This window comes from Mesocricetus auratus, unplaced genomic scaffold (genome assembly GCF_017639785.1).
Source record: "Mesocricetus auratus isolate SY011 unplaced genomic scaffold, BCM_Maur_2.0 Super-Scaffold_100011, whole genome shotgun sequence".
Lineage (NCBI taxonomy): Eukaryota > Metazoa > Chordata > Mammalia > Rodentia > Cricetidae > Mesocricetus > Mesocricetus auratus.
The window spans coordinates 6,147,590-6,163,985 of NW_024429195.1; the positions used below are offsets into that span (position 1 = coordinate 6,147,590).

A 16,396-nucleotide genomic window follows, 5' to 3' on the forward strand; every position below is an offset into this window, starting at 1 on the left:
AGCAAAACATAGCAAAATAAAATATATGACAATACAAAAACACTTACATTGATGTTAGACAAGGCAAACCAAGAGAAGAAAAAGAAACACCAAGAGTAATCACAAGGATGGGAGATCTACTCATTCACACATTTAGGAATCCCAAAAGCTACTATAAGGCAAAGGGCACCATCATTTGGACAAAGCATCAGTCTACATAATGGGAAAATATTTTTTAGCAACTCCACATCTGGTAGAGAACTAATATTCAAAACACATAAAGAACTCAAATAACCAGACACCAATACAAAACCAACAAAAAAGTATCCAATTAAAAATGGGTACATATTTAAACAGGTAATTCTCAGTAAAGGAAACTCAGAAGTCTGAGGAACACTTAAAGATATAGCCAGCATCCTTAACCATCGAAGAAACTGAAATCAAGACTACTTTGTGATTCCATCTTACCCGTGTCTGATTGTCTAAGACCAGTAACACAAATAACACTTCATGCTGGCAAGGAGGTTGCAGAATAAGGGGAATACTTCTCTCCCTCTAGAGGAGTCAAAACTTGCCCATCCACTGTGGAAATCAGTATGATGGTTACTAAGAAAGCTGGGAATCAGTCAACCTCAAGATGCAGTTTTGCTCACTCTTGGGTATATACACCAAAAGCACATTTCATCCTACCACAAAGACACTTTCTCAATCACATTTACTGCTGCTCTATTCATAATACCTAGAAACTAGATGTCTATCAACAGAGGAACAGATAAACAAAATGTGATGCATTTACACAATGGAGTCTTACTCAGTTTTTTTTTTAAATGATGACATCATTAAATTTGCAGACTAATGGAGGGAAGAGAAAACATCATCCTGAGTAAGGTGTGGTCCAGACCTAGAAAGATAAAGATGACATGTACTCACTAATTTGTGAATATTAGCTGTTGTGATAATTGTGGCATGGTTCATAGAACCCAAGAGGTTAGGCATAGAGAGAGGACTGGGGTAGCGGGGGATGTGGTGGTGGGGGTGGATCTCCCTGGGAAGGAGAAACAGAACAGACTTTATGGATTTGCTGAGGCTTGGAGAAGTGGAAACAGGAGAACCAGGTGTGGAGAAGGAGAGGATGCTGGAAGGGACTTGTGGAATTGAGGGACATTTTATGTATAATATGGGAACCTAGTACATGGGAAACTTTCTAAAATATATAAAGGTAATCCTAATGAAGTCTCCTAATGAGGAAGACAGAGTCCCAACTGGCCATCTCTTGTCACCAAATGAAGTTCAGTGTAAAGACTGGCTTGGCAAATTTTAACTAATTTTATTAGTAGTTCTATGAGAATTTTATGCAGCATGTTTTATTCATATTCACTCTCCCTCCCAAGTTCTTCCCAGAACTATCTCTTCCCTGCATATTCAAATTTGTCTCATTTCCCTCCTCAGGATATTTTTGGCTGCTCCAATATTTATTAATGTGTGACCTTCTACTAGAGAAGTGGTTCTCAATCTTCCTAATGCTGCAACCCCTTAATGCAATTCCACACGTTGTAAACCCAGCATAAAATTAGTTTTGGTTTCCCAGGTAAAGGGAAAACTTTAAACACTCTCCTTTGTCCTCTCTTCACCATGAAAAGACAGAATTCTGCATGTGGAAGGCTGGGAGTTCATGAAGAAAGTAGCCTTAAAGTAGACTTCAAGAGAGAGAGAGAGATGAGCCAGGACGTAGGATCATGTACAGAGGACCCCTTCGGTTATTCATGAGCCTTAGTTAAAACCTCATTCAAGCTTTCTAGCCTTGTCTCATCTGCATTATGGGATGTTAGACACAGGTTATATCATGAGTAGTTCATATTCAGTGGTGGCAGACTGACTGAACTGGGTTGAGGGTAAGTATAGAGCTGAGTTGCAGATACGGAGGGTCGTTGGAGTTCCCCCACTGTCTATGGTGAAGCACCCAGGTATTTTCACATGACAGAGGCCTAGTGCAGAATTCCCGAAGAGTGAAAGTTACACAATATCCTTATGAGTTACTCAAGACTCCAAATGGAGTTGGTGCCCGTCTCAGACAGCGGGGTCGTAATTTTGGTAGATGGCAGAAATAATCTATGCTGTTTTGATTTTTAAGTCAGAGACTTATTCTGTAGACCAGAATATCCTAGACCACATGGTAAACCTACTGCCTCTGCCTCCCGCAAGTTATGATTGTAGGCATGAGTCAACATGTTTGAACAGCAAGTGACCTTTTGGAAAAGATTCGTAAATGATCTCTTTGCCTAAACTTCTTTCCTGATTATATAGTGGTGTGTGTTGGTCTTCAATCTCAGGAATGAAGGAAGCAGTTTTTTTTTTAACAAAACAGAAGAAAATGAATCCATGCAAAAATTATCAAAAATAGTTGTATTTAAATTCTCCATAGGATAATACCCAAAGAAGGGAAATAATATAGTTACTAAAACTAAAATCAAAATAAAACAAGCAAACCAACAACCTCCCCTCCCAAATGAAACTGTTCATCCCCTAATGAGACAGAGAAAGAAAGGGTGTGAATTGGGCAATGTGGGGAGATGGGGAGAATTTGGAGGAAGCTGGAAAGTAGAAACCATAATCATAAAATATGGTATGAAGAAATATATTTTCAGTAACAAAGAAACCACTCATAATGGTATACCTCAAGAAAAAAATAAAGCAGGATTTTGAATATTGAAAAAAATATAAACCATGTACTTGGGGAAAGAAATAGCAAACAAAATATAATACAATAGCATATCTCTGTGAAATTATCAGACTCAAAAAATCTGTAACACTATCAAATTTTGCAAGGACAAGAAAAATTGGATTATCTTCAAATGCCATGTAGCATTTTTTCAGTGAAAAAAATTTCACGTATGTTAATGGTTTAATATCTAGTCAACACTAACATAGTAAAACTACCAAGACAAACTGCATGTGTGAATTGATAAAAAATAACAGCTATCTGATATAAGAACTTACATATAATGATAGTAATGCATAGTTCTCAAATGAAGAAATGGCTCCTTTGGGGACCAGCATCATAATAGTAAATTAATTTTCCTTTTTTATTTAAATTAGAAACAAGCCTATTCTACATGTCAATCCCAGGTCCCTCTCCCGCCCCTCCTCCTCTGCCCCCCACCGATTTCTATTTCATCCCCTTTCTGGTCCCCAGGGAGAGTGAGTCCTTCCATGGGGAATCTTCAAAGTTTGTCACACCATTTGGGGCAGGGCCTAGACCCTCCCCTGTGTATATAGACTGAGAGAGCATCCCTCTATGTGGAGTGGGCTCCAAAATTCCATTTGTGTGCTAGGGATAAATACTGACTCACTACCAGAGGACCCATAGATTGCCCAGTTCTCCTAAGTGACATCCATGTTCAGGGGGTCTGGAACAGTCCTATACTGGGTTCACAGCCATCAGTCTGGGGTCCATGAGCTCCCCCTTGTTCAGGTCAGCTGTTTCTGTGGGTTTCTCCAGCTTGGTCTTGACCCCTTTGCTCATCACTTCTCCCTCTATGCAATTGGAATCCAGGAGTTTAGCTCAGTGTTTAGCTGTGGGTGCTTTCTTCTGCTTTCATTGCCTACTGGATAAAGGCTCTATGATAGCATGTAAGGTTGTCCTCGATTACTTTATAGGGGACGAATTTTTAAGGTAGTCTCTCAGACTATTGCTTAGATTGTTAGTTGGGGTCAACCTTGTAGATCTCTGGACATCTCCCTAGTGCCAGATTTCTCTTTAAACCTATAACCAAGGGGAATACACTACCTTACATTTTATAAATACAGACTTCAGAAGACAGGGAACTTAATAATTCATTGAAGCACACATAGTAACTTTTAATTGATTCAAATCTAGTTTAGACAACACAGATTATATTGTTTCTTTTCACAACTAAAATATCTTCACAATTAAACTTCATTGAGGGAAACCGTAGTTATAAATTCTTGTCCAGCCAACTGATATACATATCTTTTATCCTCAGTCCTTGTTGTAAGAAAAATGGCGATGTCATATATGACAAGGCTCCATGGATTCCGTCCTCAACATGGTCGTGAAAAACTTGAACTCCGACGTTTTGAAGTCTTGTAACATACATAATTCCATCATCTCTCAGAACATCATATTGGCAGGTAAGAATGTATGTACGCGGCAAATGCTGTAACCGGGCATCGTCGGCTAACAGGGGCAATGCTCGGTGATCCATCAGCGCGGGCAGTGAGTAAGCCGATCTCCCCAGCACAGGCTCGGTGTACACATGGTCCTTTCTGAATTTGTCAGGAAGAAGCGCACTCCAGTTAACAAACCTGAACAGATGTCTGGACTCTAGAGGCATGTGCTGGTTTTTCCTCATCGCCTGTGGAAGCGCCTCATCCTTGGTGAAAAACAGACTCACGAGCTTTATGGCTATGTCCCTCGTTAGGACTATGCCATGTTCGTTATCTCGATGAGACGGCAAAGAGGTGTCAATCACCTGCAAACCAGGGTACAGTAGGGCTTGCAGCTTGAGTTTATGCTTTACTTCAGGGTCAGTCTGCACCTGAAAAATACGATGTCCAGTGAGGCAAAGGCTTCCAATATCCCAAAAGACAAAATGTACCCATGACACAGGAGAGGGAAAAACCTACACAGAATGCTGTTGTAAAGTATGGTTATGTCAAAAAACGCCTACAATACCCTTAATCAATACCAACTGTCAAACCACTGAAGCGTCATTTTTTTGAAGTATTTCTTGGGCACACGAGAAGGGCTGAGAGGAAAAATAAGGGAATACAATGACAGAAGGCAAGGGGAAGAGAGACAGACAAGCCATGTTTCATCAAATGTTATTAACAGAAATAACACAGCCTTGAAGGTGGTGGAGGAATTTAAGTACTTATATGTGTAGAAATTATTCTGACAACTGGCCGAGGTGCAGAGGATAAGAAAGTGTGGTGCTCAGCCTCAAGTGGGACGTCTGTACCACTTAGCTCCTCCTGAGGCTCAGAAGCAGGAGGGTTGTGAGGGCCAGAGACAGTAGAGGGCTATACAGAAACTGTCTGGGCACAGCAGGACAGTTGTACATGTGGACTCATGGTGCTTGTGGCAGCATGCACCAGCCCCTAACGGACTACATCACTGCACGGGAAGAAGTGGGCGTGAAGTGTCACCCTCAGGGGAGTAGTTGTTGACATTTGATAGCTTCTGGGGGAAGGGGTGTCAGCTCCCCTAAGAGTGTAGCTACTGGTAAATTGAACATGATCCAGGAGATAATCCCACATCCACGGCTATGTGAGCAGGACAAATTAGACTCAATGAGTGTTTTGTTTCTTAAAGAGGACATAAACTTAGTTGTCTAGTGTGTTTTAGCAGGAAGTTTCAACATCAGCATGGCAGTAACCAGCCCGGAGCCCAATTAAAACGCTGTTATGCCTTTCTTTGTCAAGGATAAACAAAGATTCTCTATAATGTTTCCATGCCTGAGAAATGCAGTACTAGAACCAACTTTTGCAAAAGAAAAGGAAGACTGAAGTAAAAGTAATAACCACATGAAGATAGACATGCAGATCAATGTAACCCAAATTGGTTCTGTTATGTTTAGCTGGTGTTTCGCTCAACTCAAATTATAAATCACGATGTAATCCATGGGAGTGAGTGCTCCATTTCAAGGAACAATACCAGATGGACAGATCCAGCAGCAGAACAAGTAGCTGCATCTGCTCCTCTCCTCCCCACCACAGAGCCAAAAGTGCCTCACCTGCTGAGTCACCGCTGCTGCCAGCGTGCCTCCGGAACTGTCTCCTGAGATAGCAATTCGGGTAGGATCTACTCCGTATTTCGTAAGAATTTTGTCCTGAAGGAAAAACTTGACTGCTGTGACGCCATCTTCAAACTGTGCAGGAAAGTGGTGCTGAGGAGCTAGCCTGTAGCTTTAAAGCAGAACGGGACAGCTTGGGGAGCACGCATGTGCAGCAGGGTCTCACACATCTGACACATTCAATTCGACAACCAGTCCTACTGTTCAGGTTTCCCAAACTGACCCAGAGTTTTCCTCTAATGTTTAGTTAAAGTGGAAACAAATATAAAGGTATTTGAAAACACATAACTAAGTCAATGGATGGCATTATGCCTGAAACCAGCAAATGTGTTACAAACCCTCTTGCGTTTGTAAGTAAAAAAAAAAATTATTTCAAGTGCATTTCATATTGGAGATATTCTGTATCTTTCTTTATGTTCTTTCTTTCTTTCTTTCTTTTTTTATTTTGGTTTTTCAAGACAGGGTCCTGAAACTAGCTCTTGTAGACCAGGCTGGTTTCAAACTCACAGAGATCCGCTTGCCTCTGCCTCCCGAGTGCTGGGATTAAAGGCGTGCGCCACCAGTGCCCGGCCCTTCTTTCCTTCCTTCCTTCCTTCCTTCCTTCCTTCCTTCCTTCCTTCCTTCCTTCCTTCCTTCCTTCCTTCCTTTCTTTTTCCTTCCTTCCTTCCTTTTTTCTTTTTTCCTACCTTCCTTCCTTCCTTCCTTTCTTTCTTTCTTCCTTTCTGTCTTTCTCCTTCCTCCCTTCCCCCTGTCCCATGTCCCCCAGCACCTCTCCCCCATCCACTCCTCCTCTGTTTCTATTCTATTCAGAATGGGCAGGCCTCCCATGGATACCAACAAAACATGGCATATCAAGTTGTAGTACGGCTAAGCTCCTCCACTCTTATGAAGGCTAGACAAAGCAACATGGTATGATGAATAGGATCTCCACAAACTGGCTAAAGAGTCAGAGGCAGCCCCTGCTCTCCCTGTCAGGAGTTCCACAGAAGACAAAGCTGCACAACTGTAACATATGTGCAGAGGCCTAGGTCAGTCCCTTGCAGGCTTGTGTTCTTAATGTAACTGGCTATGAAGACATCATCTTGTCTTTTTGTTCTTCAGAATGTCAAAATTTATAAATACCTATATTAATATTAAGGGTTGATGTTTCAGTTCCAAGAATATACTATAAACTGTCTTAGAAATCTCTAAAGGATAATGTAGATACATCTATAGACCCAACAGATGTTTATATCTATTATGTCAAACACAGTAAATTTAGAACAATGCAAATCATAAGGATTAGATGAAATGTGTGGCAGGTATTAACCCTTATCATTACATGAAAATGAATTTAAAATGCTCCAATTGCTTCAAAATTTCAATTAATGAAAAGGATACTGTCCCAGTATCATAATCTAGTCATCGGTATATGAAGTTCTTCTGGGTACTATCAGAATAATAAACCTGTTAGCAACTACTTCCTTTGAAATATCATCATATAACATTAAAAATATTGGATTCTGATTATGTTTTGCTATTGTGAACTAAGGAGAAAATGGCAGAAAATCCACTTAAAATGATGAATTTCAGAGTCAAATGCAGATTCGGAAATCTAGAGTATATTAACATGAGTAAGAAAATTATGGCCTCTCCCTAAGATACTCCAGCATGCATGCAACAAATACAGAGTACAAAGTCACCAAATTTCACCTGGTCTCAAACTTCATTGCCTGTAACTCTCTAAATAATAGCTGTTTTTGAAACTAAACATTTTATTCCAAGCCTAAATATGACCAAATATCTCAAGTGTGCAATTATTTAATTTGCTCCCTCCTATCTATGTAATATGGGATACAACTTGTCCATATAGTATCTAAACAACGGGACTTCACAAAATGCTCATCTTAGGGTATAATTCAAAGTTTTCCACAATTAAAGGAGAATAGTTGCAATTCTGGACTCCATTAAGGAGTAGTCTGTTCAGCAATAGTGACAGATAATATATAGTAAACTTTAAAAATTTATTTCAAGGCATAAATGTGTTATGCAGAAATTGAATCTAGAGGCAGTTATGGCAAAAAATCATACTAGTTAAAGAAATTTAACTCTTACTCCATTCCCACAACAACGGCATCAAGTTCACTTGCAGTGCATCTATTCAGGAAATCGAAGGCTCTCTGTTCTAAAATGAAGAGAGAAAGGTCAAAGCACTCCTTATAATTTAAAAAGTAGCACCAAATAATGAGACATATCTCTATGAGAAATGCGATTTCAGATTGTTGGACAGGAATCTTTGTTTCTTATGCTGTTTCCATGCATAGGGCTCCAAACCAGTGCAGTAGTCTCGAATCTCTCCCCAGGGATGAAGGGGTGCCTTGTAAATTGGTATTTTAAAGAAGAAATTAGGCTTGGCGCCTTCTAGTTTCCCCTTACTCTCTTCTATCAGTCACAAAATGACCCTTCTCATATCCCTCGGTGGACTGGTGCCCTGCACTATGCTCTTCTCCTTCAGTCTGGAAGCTATAGACAGTAGGCATTAATTGGTCTTCCTATGGTCATTACACCTAGGTCTATAAATCAAGACTCTACTCTCAAGAGCGAAACATTAACTCTCAATGTCTCCATTAGAAACGACCATTGTATCCTTCATCTACGTGAATTCTTAGCACAGTCTTTCAATTGGGTCATGAATTCACAAAGAAAGAATGGGGTAGATCTCTATTTTTAAATGCATATGCATGTGCGCATGCATTCGTGCGTGTGTGCATGAGTGTGCATGAGTGTGTGTGTGTGTGTGTGTGTGTGTGTGTAGATACGTAGGTAGATGAGTGATGATAGGTAGAAAGATAGGTAGATGATAGGTAGGTAGGTAGGGAGATAATTGGCTGTCTAAGATGACAATACAATTCCTTAAAACCTCTGTTTTGTTTTCAATAGATGTTTCAATATGATGTTTCAATAATTAGGACACTTATACAAAGTCTAAGGCAGTGGTTCTCAACCTATGGGTCATGAACCCTTTGTGGCTAAATGACCCTTTCTCAAGGATTGCATAGCAGATAGTTACTTTATAATTCACAACAGTAGCAAAATTATAGTTATGAATTAGCAACAAAATTATTTTAGGGTTAAGGGCGTCACTAAAGCATGAGGAGCTGTGTAAAAAGGGTTGTAGCATTAGGGAGGCTGAGAAGCATTGTTCTCAGGAATGGCAACTGAGTTTTTTAAAGATATTTTAGCAAGTTGTTATAAGGCTTAGATACGCAAATAGGACACATTTATTTTATCTTGAGTCTCTACGTACCATATATTATATACATATATGTATATGTGAATGCATACATATTTATATATGTGTATACAAACCTCGAATAACTGGAGAAAATATTTGGAGTGCAGAGCATTATTTTCCAGGCAGGAACTGACACACACCATCAGCTTTCAATCTACTGAATTCTGTTGCCATTCTTGAGGGGCAAGGGAGTATACTCAATTTTCTTTATCATATTAAAAAAACTCATCATCTTTATTTTTTAATTGGGGAATCCTGGTTATTCAGATAGTATGTGAGGTTAATAAAAATGTTTGCATACTACTTTGAAATTGCAATTCTTTTGCTTGTTTTTCTAGTGTACTTAGAATGGCTTCACATACATTGTTACAGTAGTTATAAAGTTTTCCAAAGTTCTTATAAAGGCTATTTTTGATATTTTTACTTTGTATCCGTTTAAAGGAGTAAAGCACTGAATAGGACTTGTTACTCTAAAGCCTGTTTTGTATTTTCCCCTTAGTGCCAAGTTGAACAACTTCCCTCTGTGTTATGCTATTTCTAATGTTATTGTAACAAATTATAAACTCCCTCTTACAGCAAGAGCATGCATTTCTGATACGTGTCCTGTCAAGGTTACAGCCTCTGAAGGTATCCTGAACCCCAGGAGAAAGCTCCGTAGCAATTGACCTGTCCGTGTCACTTTTTACGTGGTTTATCCCACATGAAAAACGAGAATAAAACGCTGTCTGTGGTGATTGGTCTGGGGCTCACTAGCCGGGATGCTATCCCAGGTTTCAGGAGCTCCCCTCCCCCGGTGTGAACCCCAGCACTGCAAACTCCAGGTGTGAGGAACATGCCTACAATCAATCCCAAGTGCTCAAGAGGTTGATGATAAGAAGTAAAACGTTTTCTCCAGCTAAGTGATGAGTCCCGGAGCCGACTGAAATAGATCAGTTCCTATCTCAAAAACAAAAGGAAGTAAGTGTCGATCAGTACAGAGCAAACCCGGCAGTGAAAATCTCTATCAGGTCACTTGCCACATACTTCTATACTCATCATTACGTTGGATATCTAATATGTAAATCTCTATTAAGCATGCCCATCTAAGTATATGTAAATATACCAAAACTTGTGCGTTACAAACATGCAGGCAGTTATTCTTATCCTTCTGTGACGAACTTACTGAAACTTCCAAAACAAAAACCCCCGCCGTGAAAATAGATCACAGCGCGTCTTGGGGCTTCCGACTTCCTCCTTGGTAAGTACAAACGCACAGGGATGTCAAGAAAGTCCGTATCAGTTACTGTGACGTATTTATCTGAAAGGGGTTGTGTGTAGTCCAGACTGATTATCATGGAAATAAACTCTTCATATCTCATAACACCTATGTTTTCAAGACACAGAGCCTATAAAAGCAAAACAAAATAAGTAAAATAATTCAACATTAGATCTGTAATTTCATATATTTATGAAGAGAAGGTATAGAAAAAGGAAATTGAAAAACACACAAAGTAACCAAACAGAAATAAAAAAAAGTTTATAAAATTGTCCCCAAATGATATTGTGAACCTCTTATTGCCTGACTCTTCTGCCTTTGAAAATCTCAGGTGTTCTTATTAAATACCACTCATAAAAATATCTTTACTTATATTTTAAATACTTTTTGTATTTTTCTCAATTATGAATTCTTATTGAAAATTCTAAGTCTTATAATCCTCCTAATTCCGTATGTTGTCATATTTTCCATCTAAAGTCATCTTATTTAATTCAAGTTTTAAATATTATCACATAGCCACATTATCCATTATCTGAATCTGCTGGTTTTTTTTTTTTTTACTCTAAATCATTTAGGGTCCCTTGGTTTATTTCTCTAAAACCTTTCCTTGATTTCAGTGCAGGCACTTTCCTGAGATTAGTTAACCAGCTTACCTAGGAACTCCACACCCTTTAAACCATCGGTTGACACTGCATGCACAAAGCATAGGGCAGTTACAGCTATGCTCTACATCCCGATGAGGGAGATGGATGCAGAAAACTGTAACCACACATGTCAAGTCACTCACAAACACGTGAAAACCTCTTACTACCTCACAGAGACTGGAGAAGCGCACACGGCCACCTCATGGGTCTGCTCCAGGTCCTCTGCGTTTAGATCATTTATGGCTTCCAGCTTAGTGTTTTTATGCGATTCGTGAGTGTGTGAACGGGTGTGTCTCTGACTCTCATGCCTTCCTTTGGGCTCTTTTCCCCTCTGTTGATTTATCTTGTGCCACTTCTTTGTGGTAGTTTTTGTCTTTGTTTTTGTTTTTTGTTTATCTTGTTTAGAGTAGAGGTTAACAACTTAACTATCACTTATACTTGCTGCGAGAAGGAAAACCAGTTTTCTCCAGTGGATAACATGCAGTGAGTATATTATTCACTCCAGGACGGGCCTCATATTCAGGAGAAGTTGACCAACATATAATGGACTCCACAGTCTCTTTGTGTGCTTTTATACAGTTACTGTTTGGTGGCTTTTCCTTTTGTCTTTTTGTTTTTTGTTTTTTTACTCTTTGGGTATTACTGTATTTTGTTTTCAACAGAAGTTTTGGGAGGTTTTATTGTATTGGGTTTGGGGTTTGTTTTATTTTATTTCTATTTGTATTTATTTATTAATCTATTCTTCTCTCATAAAACACATCCACAGATTCCCCTTCCTTCACTCCTCCTAGGTCACCCTCACGTCTCCTCTCCCCCAAATCCACTTCTCTGTTTCCCTTCATAAAAGAACTGGCCTTCCAACGATATTGGGTTTGTTTCTTGAGAAAGAACTTAAAGTTGTGTGGGTGTTGAGGAGGAGAGGATGTGGAAGGACTTGGTGGAGGGGAAGAATATTGTCAAAATATGTTTAAGTTTAAAAATTATCTTAATAAAAACAAAAAAGGAAAGTATCGATCAATGTAGTCTCTGAACTTTATTTTTTTTAATCCAGGCAATGATAATACCAATAATAAATTTCTTACTGAGCTATATTAGAGTTTAGATGAATCAATATTGCTAGTCTATATAGAAGAGAGCAGTTCATGCTAACATTCAACAGATATTGCCACATTATTTAAGTATCCATTACATTAATAATTCTGGAGAAGCCAGTGAGATGTCTTAGTAGGTAAAGGTACCTACTTCCAATCATGAACGCCTGAGAAAGCCACCTGGGGAAAGAGGGGAGCTGATTCTTAGATGATGTCCTGTGACATGCACATGACTCTAAGATGATGTCCTGTGGCGTGTACACTTGCTGACTCTAAGATGGTGGATGTCCTGTGACATGTACACTTGCTGACTCTAAGATGATGTCCTGTGACGTGTACACTTGCTGACTCTTAGATATGTGCATGCATATTCCCTCCAACACACACACACACACTAATTAATTGGTTAATTGGCTAATTAAAATAATTTTTGAGTATTTTCTTACTAATCAAGTATTATCAAATAGATAACCTGTTACTATGAGTGCTTGAGAAATCAGTGTATTCCCATATTTTTTTCATTCAGTGAATTTGCTTTTTAAAATTAAAATTTTGTCAGTGATCTTATTTCTTCCATGTCAACATTTTCTGTATGTAAATTGATGCTCAAGCAATTTTAACACTATAACAAAACTTCCAATGTAAATATTATCACACATTTTTCTAGCATGCCTGGTTTTTTTTTTTTCGAGACAGGGTTTGTATTGTTTTGGAGGCTATCGGTCCAGCCCAGCCTCGAACTCACAGAGATCTGCCTGCCTCTGCCTCCCGAGTGCTGGGATTAAAGGCATGCGCCACCACCGCCTGGCTCATGCCTGGTCTTTTAAAGTACAGAACAATCCTGACAAATATTTACAATTAGTTCCTCACTTTTAGGTTAATTGGTATAATGTATGTTCTAGAAACTTTCTCAAGGTTATATGTGGATATTTCAAAAAACTCTTCCAAAACAACTTATGACTGCACAATAATACACTTACATTTTTCAAGCCTATATCATGAAGAACTTTAGTTTTTACCTTCATGTGTTAAAAACCAACAACCGTTACTGACTTTGCAACCTTGAATCACAGAATTCAGTGCTAAAATCACTAAGGATTTCTAAATCTTGCTAGGATAAACTTTAATTGTGCATTTATTATGTCTATTATACCTTTAGAATTACAGGATAGAAATTCATAATGCAGGAAATATAAAGTGTGTATTTTCTTTACAGTTAGGTGGTGACTGGAAACATTTGCAGCAGACAAAGAAACAGCAACTTTTTTGAGTGGGGGTATTCTGATAATGCTGTGATGTTGATGAAAACATGGGCATTGGTCACCTGCAGGCTTAAAAGGAGGTAATTAAAGGAGAAAGCCCAGAGTTTATCTGTAGAGCTGGTATAGGCTTGCTTATCTGTTATTTACTTCACTCAAGGAACCAGAGCATTTGTAAAAGAGACGACGTTGGGGAAAGTGAGAGTCCCGTGAGGCTAGATGGAAGACATAAGACTCGGGGGTCATCGTCTAGAGAAGGCTGTGTCCTGGAACTGTGCCTCCTTCTCCTACACCCTGGACTGCCGTCTCTTCTGATCATCTGCTGATATTGCTGCCTTCGATATTAGAGCTATCAAAAGGCATTTTTGCAAGGTACCCATTTTGCCCATGAAAGAACACAGATTTGAAACGAGCTCAAGCTAATGTGTCACTTTCTCCCTGTATGCACTCTTCTGAATGTCTTTGTCCTGTCCTACAAACGGATATATTTAGAAGACAGTAGAGAATGAGTAGAGGTATCTGTATATGCAATTAAAGCATATATCACAATGCCAAAAGTGCCATCAAGTATATCCACTCTGCATATCCTAAGATAACCCCAGAAGTTCAGGAATTTACAACTGAAGACAGACAATAGAAGCTATGGAAATAAGAAAAGTTCTGACTTAATATCAAACAAGTACTATTATCAATAATTCATGTCTTTATACTATGAGATAATCATGGGACTATTTTCCTCTTAGACACAGAATGAAATTACAATTTAGCAATAGTTTTTAAAAAGTAATATTTCTTTCAAAATTACATCAATATTATTATCAAAGTATTCACAAGTGTTCATTCGAAGTCATTGAAAAAAATACAATATTCTTACCAGAAGTGTACAAGTTTTAGCAGCTGCATCCAAGGCCATTACTTTCCAAGTTTCTTCAATGTTGTCAGGTATGGGTGTATAAATATAAGATAAAAAACTAACACAAAACAGACCCAAACAGAGAGCTTTGAATCCCATAGTATCCCAGCCTCTTCACAATGCAGGAATTATAATACTTCCATAAATGCTGAATAAAAAGGCACAGGATGAGTACAGACTGAGAACCCTCACAGGTGATACAACCGTTCTCACAATGTGAGGCTGATTCTCAGTTCAAACCCACAGTATCAGTTCTAACTTGTCTTGCAAATACACAAACTCTGAAGCAGATGTTGAAATTCATCAGGCCAGGCACCTATTATTAACATGCAATTAAAATTTCCTGGATTGTTTCTTCGTTCTGTGTTATAACACCAGCAGAAAATAGTTATAGGAAATCAGAGCCCAAATGCAAGGACTGGATAATTCTTGAAGTCATCTTTCGTGGCTGCATGTGTTATAAGAGGTTCATAGGAAATTACTTGACAGCCAGTCAAAATGCAGGTTAATATTATTACTGAGGACTATTGCCTATGCTAAAAAACACTGCCTGGTGTGAACCAAGCTTTAGACTAAAAGATTCAGGGTGGGGAGACTGGTTCAAGTTCCATCACTCACTAAGCTAGAACCTTAAGCCTAGACCAGAATTACCAGAAAGTTCAGGACAAGTAATTTAGCAAACATTCTGGTTTTTAGAAATTGCATAATATGATTATTCAAATTCATGAGTCAACATGACTTGGATTAGCTGCACAGAGTGATCATAAATGTTATTCCTGGGTGTGCCTGTAAGGGTGTTTCCAGAAGACTGACATTTGAGCTGGTAGCATGGCATGGCTCACAGATGTGGGTGGACATCATCTGATGCATATAAAGTCTGGATAGGAGAAAGATGTAAAGAAAGTGTTATTTTACCCATTTCCTCTCTTCTCGAACATGCCTTGTTATAATTCTAATCATAATAATGCTGATCTGTTTCTTCCTTCTGTCCTTGTCCTGAGTTTGTCCTTTAAGGCAGGCATTTGAGACTGTTTCCACCCAGTTCCTGTTTTAATTTCCCCTCACATTGAAGTTCTCAACCTCTTTGTGCTGTTAGTTTTGAGCCTGGTGAACTTCCTAATGTAATTCCTGAGTCCTTTTGAGTAATTATTTCCTCCTTCCGACTCAAGTGTTGTCACCCAGTCTCAGGAAATGTGCCTACATACACCCCTAAACTTCAACTAGAGTATATGTCCACATGCCAAACCCTCTGCCTCTTACTACCCACTGGCTAATTGAAAGACCATGTACCCGATGGACACTTCATTATTGTTGCCTGTTATGTATATTGCCCATCTTTTCCTAGGACCATCAAGTAAATAACCTTAGTTTACTTGTCCTTCATTTAGAAAATCACACTAGAACTCTACATTTCCTATCCTTGATGTCCAAGTTTCTGGTTGTTGGTCTGTAAGATTTAGAGACTTACACGAGAGCCCGTGTCTCTTGAGTCCTCAGGACTCAAGCTTGTACTAACTGACATCAGTGGCATCTCTTGTTCTCCATCTTGTAAACAGAAGACTGTAGAACTTTGCTTCTATAACAGCATCAGCCAGTCTGGTCATTTTATATAGACCTCAGATAAGTATGGGGGTGTGTTTTATCTATTACAAGTTGGAAACTTGTCTACTACAAGAAGTATCTTCTTGAACCATGAGCTTAATTCAACCCTTCATTCCTAAAATCATTTCTGTTAGATGTTCTGTCTCAGAAACAAGAAAAGGATTTAACATGAGGCTCACCAGACAGTGAATCCCCCCTCTTTGGTTTTGACTTTTCACCCTCCAGAGCTGTGAGAAAAAAATTCTTTGTTGTTTGTTGTTCGTTTCATAGATGTTTTCCATAGCATTTTACCCAAGTAAACTAAGACAATCCCAAAATACAGCTATGTTGTTTCAATTTTTTCATGTAAGGGTCAATATTAGTTAACATCGAAAAACAGGTCTGAATTCAGGTAACTGACTTGAGTCGTGAAAGAAACAGGGTGCAAAGCTTATTGTTTTTCTGGTTTTAGCTCCATCGTAGACTTTTTTCAGTTGTGAGTAGTAGATAAGTACATAAAATATATTTTATGGTGAAGCATAACATCCAGAATGAAGGGCCACAGCTTCAGAATGACTGTTCTA

The 16,396-nt window shown here is 38.8% G+C and overlaps 1 protein-coding gene across 1 annotated transcript; it reads right to left on the reverse strand.

Moving 5' to 3' along the window:
• Nucleotides 1-3,812: 3,812 nt before the first annotated feature.
• Nucleotides 3,813-15,776, reverse strand: LOC101838595 (arylacetamide deacetylase-like 2). Its single transcript, XM_005077918.3, has 6 exons — nucleotides 15,700-15,776; nucleotides 14,193-15,108; nucleotides 10,232-10,454; nucleotides 7,890-7,959; nucleotides 5,736-5,907; nucleotides 3,813-4,538 (listed from the first exon to the last, which is right to left on the reverse strand). The coding sequence occupies exons 2-6, from the start codon at nucleotides 14,328-14,330 to the stop codon at nucleotides 3,936-3,938; spliced, it is 1,206 nt and encodes a 401-aa protein (XP_005077975.1). The 5' UTR covers nucleotides 14,331-15,108; nucleotides 15,700-15,776; the 3' UTR covers nucleotides 3,813-3,935.
• Between the last annotated feature and the right edge of the window lie 620 nt (nucleotides 15,777-16,396).

What these genes read in the sequence shown, in the direction of transcription:
- LOC101838595 (XM_005077918.3), bottom strand. Translation starts at nt 14,330, where the DNA reads ATGGGATTCAAAGCTCTCTGTTTGGGTCTGTTTTGTGTTAGTTTTTTA. An exon ending in TTTTTGTTTTGGAAGTTTCA is followed by an intron (nt 7,960 to 10,231) that starts GTAAGTTCGTCA and finishes TCTTCATTTTAG; the next exon opens with AACAGAGAGCCTTCGATTTC. An exon ending in CAGCAGCGGTGACTCAGCAG is followed by an intron (nt 4,539 to 5,735) that starts GTGAGGCACTTT and finishes CGTATTTTTCAG; the next exon opens with GTGCAGACTGACCCTGAAGT.